General features: G+C 33.3%; 1 protein-coding gene across 3 annotated transcripts in view; it reads right to left on the bottom strand.

The window, feature by feature from the left end:
• Positions 1-3,031: 3,031 nt before the first annotated feature.
• The window catches only part of LOC117101430 (unconventional myosin-Id-like), a 59,428-nt gene continuing 55,009 nt past the window's right edge, over positions 3,032-7,450 (bottom strand). For all 3 annotated transcript variants that reach the window (XM_033241404.1, XM_033241403.1, XM_033241405.1), the window contains 2 exons: positions 6,623-6,771; positions 3,032-5,594 (listed from right to left, as the gene is read on the bottom strand). In XM_033241404.1, the coding sequence (XP_033097295.1) occupies positions 5,444-5,594; positions 6,623-6,771 (300 nt within the window). In that variant the 3' untranslated portion in view covers positions 3,032-5,443. The remainder of the gene's footprint in view (positions 5,595-6,622; positions 6,772-7,450) is intronic.

The following is a 7,450-nucleotide window of genomic DNA, read 5'->3' as shown; positions in this document are numbered from 1 at the left end:
TACATTCCTGGGCATCTTCCCTCGATAAACCTAAGCCTCCTCGAACTGAAGTTGTCTTTTTGGACTATGCTAAAGCGTTTGATAAACTTCCCCACCACATTGTGTTAAATAAACTGGCTACTCATTTTAACATTAGAGGTAATGTACGGAAATGGATCAAGTCTTTTCTTTTACTATGGCCCACTGTGGGCTAAGCTGTCTCTTATACACATCTAGATGTGTATAAGTAAACAACCTAATTGTGTATGTGTTGGTTATTTACTCTTTTGTATGACATGGCGCACCAAAACATAAATATGTTGTCTTATTATTATGCTCTGCCAAAACATTGTATCTTCCTCTCTTGTACAATACAATCGAAATTCCTATGAAACCATCCGTATTTGAATTGCGTGCCAAACAAGGTGAATAACCATGTAGTTTGGTTCTTCTCCTCTTAGAAATAGAAATTCCAAAACAAAGGTTACACATTTTAGGTCTACAGATGTTCGCTATATTGACATGACTTTCGCAAATAAATACTTGAAAACACATGACAACCAGATCCACAAACACTCATAGCGTATCATACTGCTCATATTCATCGATTTAATTTTTTTTATCTCTTTGGCAAATAAGAGGATTACAGTTAACAGGTGCAAGATACAGTCTCCGGATGTTGAGAGACCGAGTATTGTTGTGTCACAAAGAAATGCATACCGGTACCAATGTAACAGAGAAAAATATGTTATGGGAACACCTTCAAGACCAAAAGTTTCCCCTTAATAGGGGTTCAATTGTATTGATTTGACCATTTTTCACGCTCAGAAAGTGTTCCCGTCCCTTCACATTCTCCTTAGTTACTTTATTTATGAGAGACTAGTATGTTTTGATATACTGTTATAGTTTTTTTTAATGTAAAGTACTGTAATTTGTTTTATTTATATTACAGAAGGCCAAGTTAAAATACATTCACAGAACGTTTCCTTTTTTCTGTACAATTACCGTGAATTCATTATTGTTATGTCGTGCATCAGTCTACATGCATAAAGTCTTATAAACTGATGTGACATATGCCTTTATGTTGATCAGGAATAAAGATGAATGGAGGACCCGCCATTAAAATCCATTCCTCTTTTTGTAGTTCACTACCCTGAAACAAATTAGTGGAGCACATTTAGGTCAGATTGACAAATCCGTCTGTAGCGGTTCACTTTGAAAAAGTGGCGTATAATTATTTTATGGCTTATAATGGTAATATCGAAGATGGATTGATGTTTTAGAAATACCAGCACTATTTAATGCGGCCCGTATTTGTATGTGTTGGTTATTTACTCATTTGTATGACATGGCGCATCAAAACATAAATATTATGCTCTGCCAAAATATTCAAAAACAAAAACGTATTCTTGTATCTTCTGGCGAGTCGAGCGGCCGAGCGGTAAGGCAGGGGCACCGCTAGCTACAGCCTTAAAATCGGCGCTGGTTCGAGCCGCTCCTCGCCCATGGTTCGGTGGTAGAACTAAGTCTTCTCGGATAAGGACTTAAAATGGAGGTCCAGTGTATACATCTGGCTCGTGTGCACTTTAAAGAACCCACTGCATCTTTCGGAAGAGAAGGGGTTACCCCGATGTTATGGTTCATTTCAGCCCCTGTCGTTGTGCAATGATGTGAACATGTATCTACCAAGAAGCGCCTCTTTACGGCTGCTAGGTAGACACGAACCACGCCCATACGCAATTCAGCACAATGATGCTGCAAGTTATGGGTTATTCTCCTACATTTACCTTTCCTCCCTTGTACAATACAATCGAAATTTCAATGAAACCATCCGTCTTTGAATTGCGTGCCAAACAAGGTGAATTGTACCAGGTCATTAAAACTAAGTCAGCATTATCCTTGGTTTGTTGTTTATATTTCCTTTGTTTTCTACAATACAGAGCTTTTGTGGTAAATTCGAACTAAATTGAAGTGGTAACGAGGCATCTCTTTTGATATTGTTCACACCATTAATATATTTAATGCCACTGTTCTACAAACATACCTGCTTGAAAACGTCGATATCTACAAAACTGTTTCCTAAGCATGTTTATGTTGACATTATTTCCCACGTTGATTCTGAGGTTGAAAAAGGGGTAATGGTTCAGCAACGAACGTTCTACAAATATTGGAATACCAATTGTTGATCAAATGCATTCGAAGAAATGCCCGTGGGAATGAAAGTCCAGTCTATGGTCCACTGTGGGCTAAGTATTCAATTCTATACAACTGAATTATACAGTAGAACCCCTCCTATAGAGGGGACACTTTACCGTGAAACGAGGGGAAATATATCTTTTAACACTACGGCCAACCCCTATTAAGGGGACACATTTTTGGCATTAAAGGTGTCCCTTAATTGGGGTTCTACTGTATTCAACCTGCTTGCAACAATATCTATTTCAGATACATTGGTTGATTTGATGTGAACAGTGAATGGAACAATTAACTTTGTTTTCATATCTGGCGCAATATAAACCTCAGTGATTGGTTGAGTAGATCAGGCCACAAAAATCTGAACACAGAAATTAGAATATTTCAAATATGTTAATTTTACAGCCAAAAATGATATATGGCAACCATATATTTCAACCTAATTTGCATAATTCAGTTAATTTGCACATGTTCCCGATGTGTGATTTGTGAAATTTCATCCCTCATTATATGTATTGGTTAAAAAAAGAAAAATCTTTAACGTATAATGACAGAAGCTTCTCCTCAATTGGGCCGACCCTCTGGAACACACTTCCATTGGAAATATCAAATTCACCAAACATTGGCTTTTTTAAAAAGGCCCTAAACACTTACCTCTTCATACAGTATGGTTAACTTTATGAAAAGGCATCTTCAGTGCTTTGAGGCTATTTTTTAGCTTTAGGCGCTTTATAAATTTATTATACTTATGTACTCAATGTACACATTTTCAAAATTCAATAATTTCTATGCTCAAGTTTTCGGTTGCCGTAAGTGCTCGAATACGCACCACGAACAAAAGTAAGCAAACACCAGGAAGCATAATTTCAGACATTTATTACAAAACATTGAAAATATCATTTGTTTATGTTTCCATTTAAGTGATCAACTACAAAATAAAAAATGAATCGGAATTCTATCAAACTAAAGCAATACATGTGTATGAGTGCCTATAGAAAAAGTATTAATTAAAGACTTTATCATGAAATTTTTTTGTAAATAGTTTGAATACACCATTTTACATCTTAAAACATTACAAACAGTGGTAATTTGGCATCATTCTATAGCTACAAACACTTCTTTCTATTTTCTTTAAGTCTGTATTATTTGATTACGATATTAGGCAAAACTGTTATGCTTGCAACTGCTTGCAATTGCATTTTACATTTATATTTGTAAGGAAATGACAGCTATTTTCGTTTATACTACATAGAGGGTCACAGCATCGCGTGACAAACTGACATGTGATATAATAATACCTAGTTTTTATCATTATTAGATAGTAATGTGAGCTAATATTTCACAAATACTGTAATATCTGGAAAATAGCTTACATTAAAATAATTTTAAATAAACTTATTCAAAGTATCTTTCAACATACATTTAATCACCAAATAAAGCCGAACTTTTTATGAATATAAAAGTGATTACAAAATTCCTTGAAACAATATGAAACTTGAAGCACATCTATAGCGGTTAATTATAAATTGCACGATACTGGCAAACATCTTGTTGCATTTTTCTAAAGTCATATACAGTATAGCAATATTGTCCAAATATACAGTAATCTATTACTACAGAAATTATATTTTGTGTAAACTGATGAGCCTGGAATGTCAGTACCTAACTTCTGTCTGCAATTATTTAAATTAAACTTTGTAATTCAAAACACTTTGGAATTATACAATAACACCAAAAACAAATTAAAAGCACAACATAGGCCTATTGATTTGATTTGAAACAGATTAATAGTAAAATGTCAATGTACAGTAGTTCATAGATTTGGTTTCTGTACATATTATAGCTTCCTAATTGATACAAATTATTTATGCAAAAATCATTGTATGTTCTGAAATTGATCACAATGATAAAGGCTTTTGCATTCCAAACATGAATAACAATAATAATAATAATAATAACAATCATAATAAGTAAGTCTTTATATAGTCTCAGAGCGCTTTTCCACATTATTACCCCAGTCATTGGAAAGATGCCTACGAGGGTAAGTCCACAGTTTGCCACTTGAAATATATCAGCGCATTTTGCACTCGGAACATCCTCAGGTACCCATTTATACTCCTAGGTGGAGAGGAGCAACGCAAATAAAGTGCCTTGCTCAAGGCCACAGGTGAAATAAACAGTGAGGGATTAAAGCCCAACCTCGAGGTTGGGAAACCAAACCGTTCCCATTGCACCTAACCACTTCCACCATGAATATGACAGTTGTGACTATATTGTAAGACTGGGTTCAAAAGTTTGCCTAGCAGATAAATTAAACTACTATACAGCATATTTAATATGATGCAAAAAGAGCAATTACATTTAGTATACTTCTAAGATGTTACTCCAAAGAGTATAACATAAATCACATGTTATAGACTTAAACATATGATTTACTTCAAACTTATCATTTAATGCTAATAGACAATTTTACTAAATGATCTCAATTAAATTTGTGTTTGTTAATTTGCTAATACAGTTATATATAAATTTATATTTTATTTACAAGTAAATATTTATCTATATAATGTGCTTGCATACATATTAGAAGCGATTTACTTTGTGGGCGGATCAAAACTTTTTTATGTTAAACTGAAAGAATTGAATTATTAAATACTATAATCACATTTTATTTAGAGATAACATATATGACTCTACTTAATATCTACTACAGCATTTGAGATTATATATTATTATATATCATTGGCACTGAATCTAACTACAAGATATAAAAATATGGAGCTTTGTACAATGAAATAATGTTATTTTGGAAGATCAATTGAGATAATCAGTGTGAATCAGGAAGGGATATTTTGGTGTAACAAAGATAAGCTTTGTTAACAAATACAACAAGTTGAACAATAATTATGTTTTTATATCCTTGGTCAATAGTAAAAAAAAATGTCCAAAACAGTGTAATTCATTAGAAAAAATAGTAATTTAAAAATGTATAAATTTTTTTTAAATTAAATTTTGCATGATTTATTACATTTGGATTTGTATATTACACTTTGATGATATTCATAGCAAATAGAAGCCTATTTGGACATGTTTTTGTCAACTGTTTAATGCTTGGACATTAGGATAAATCATGAACTAAATTCAACTTTATAGAAAATATGAGATTGAACATAATGTCATCACACACTTAGAGTCAAACAGGATATTAAATATTCATGGTCAGCAGTTGAATACTCATAAGCCAGTTCTAACACAGTAGCTAGGCTGCAATCTATGGGTGTGCTAAAAGCAGATCTTCTCCATTTTTTACAAATACAGGGAATGTAACCTGTGATTTCTCTAGACGAATACGACGTTGCTTCTTGCCTAGCTGGCAGTTCAACTCTGAATTTATTATTACTTTTAGATCTGAGTTCCTTGTCCTATGGAAATAAAACAAAAAACAATAAACATAAAACATAAAACAATAAATAAATGTATATTATGCAACAAGAACAAAACATTAGCTATGCCAACACTATGGAGTAACTGGACAAAATATTTGATACAGTGGTAATGAAAACATATATATAACATGTTAAAAATATATTCAGGAGAGAAGACAAAGTTTTTCATTCCATTTCCACAATCCCACTTACTGGGCATACTGTACTCAGCAATAAACCACCATAAAGTGATTACATAAAAAAATCATAAGATTCAGTGGTAATGAAAACATATATATAACATGTTAAAAATATATTCAGGAGAGAAGACAAATTTTTTCATTCCATTTCCACAATCCCACTTACTGGGCATACTGTACTCAGCAATAAACCACCATAAAGTGATTACATAAAAGAATCATAAGATTCAGTGGTAATGAAAACATATATATAACATGTTAAAAATATATTCAGGAGAGAAGACAAATTTTTTCATTCCATTTCCACAATCCCACTTACTGGGCATACTGTACTCAGCAATAAACCACCATTACATAAAAGAATCATAAGAGACTTGAAAGTATAATACATACTCCAAGTATTGAAATACACGCCATCATGTTGGGATTCAATATTTCGACATTAATTATGTCGTCATCATTCCTGATGATGACATAATTAATGTCGAAATATTGAATCCCAACACGATGGCGTGTATTTCAATACTTGAAGTACGTATTATACTTTCTTATCTGAGATTAATCAGTGGACCTTTCGGTTTTTTATAAGAGACTTAGTATACAGTATGTATTGAATCTTGTCTGTCTTGTATGTTTGCCTTGTGAAAGGGATTGTCACCTATGTCCTTAGGACAGTCATAATCTTTGGCCCATGTGCATCACTATGAATAATCAGAATTTCATTTGCATACAGCAAGTACAGGACTGAGATTAATGATAAATTAGTACTAAAATTGTCTCACTTTTTAAATACTTTCATTCTACCTTTAAAAATTAAGCACTTACTGTGTCCAGTGTCTGCACAGAGTTCCAACAAATTCTCCAACTCTATTCTCTTGACTGGAGTTTGTCAAACAAACAACCAAATCATTGCCATTTTGGAGATGAATTATTACCAACTGGTCAGATCCAGAAGTGATACTCAATGCTGTTATCTACAAAAAAAAACAAAACCAGAAAACAATAAATGGAAAATTACTTGCATTCAATAATTTAATATTAAAAATACAAATCTGTTATACTCATAATCAGCAATGATGAACAGAGTAGAGTGATCCCAAACAAATATAAAAATTTAAATAGCATCCAATGATGAACAGAGTAGAGTGATCCCAAACAAATATAAAAATTTAAATAGCATCCATGTATCATTGTTTGTTTGATGCAGCTTGGCCAGAATCTATTCACAATGCATGTAGACTGTGGATAGCGGCCACCTTAATTCCTGAGGCAGAAATTGCATCCATACCAATTACTACAAGCAGTCAATTAATTAATTAAAGGTATGAGCAGGAACACTTTGATCTTCGCACTAAGCAGTTAACTGACACATGCCTTTGAAAGAATGTCACAGTATTCAACCACAACACTTGTTTGACATTTATGGCAAGGTCACCGAAGTTAACAAACGTGTAGGTACACAATATGGATCCAGGGAGGAAGCGTCCTTATTCGAAATAGAAAATATCTCCGTAAGCATACATGTCTATCATTAACTTAAAGGGGAGGTGTAGGACAATTATGCTGGACTATTATCATAAGACAGTCTAGTGCCCTCTACATGGGCATATCAGATGACCCCTAAGGTCAGGTACCTAGAAGCTTCCCATGTGT

This window comes from Anneissia japonica, unplaced genomic scaffold (assembly GCF_011630105.1).
Source record: "Anneissia japonica isolate Jap-2015-1 unplaced genomic scaffold, ASM1163010v1 scaffold287782_len627234_cov183, whole genome shotgun sequence".
Taxonomy (NCBI): Eukaryota; Metazoa; Echinodermata; class Crinoidea; order Comatulida; family Comatulidae; genus Anneissia; species Anneissia japonica.
Note: the sequence above shows the minus strand (reverse complement) of the source record. Positions and strands in the feature narration are given on the sequence as shown.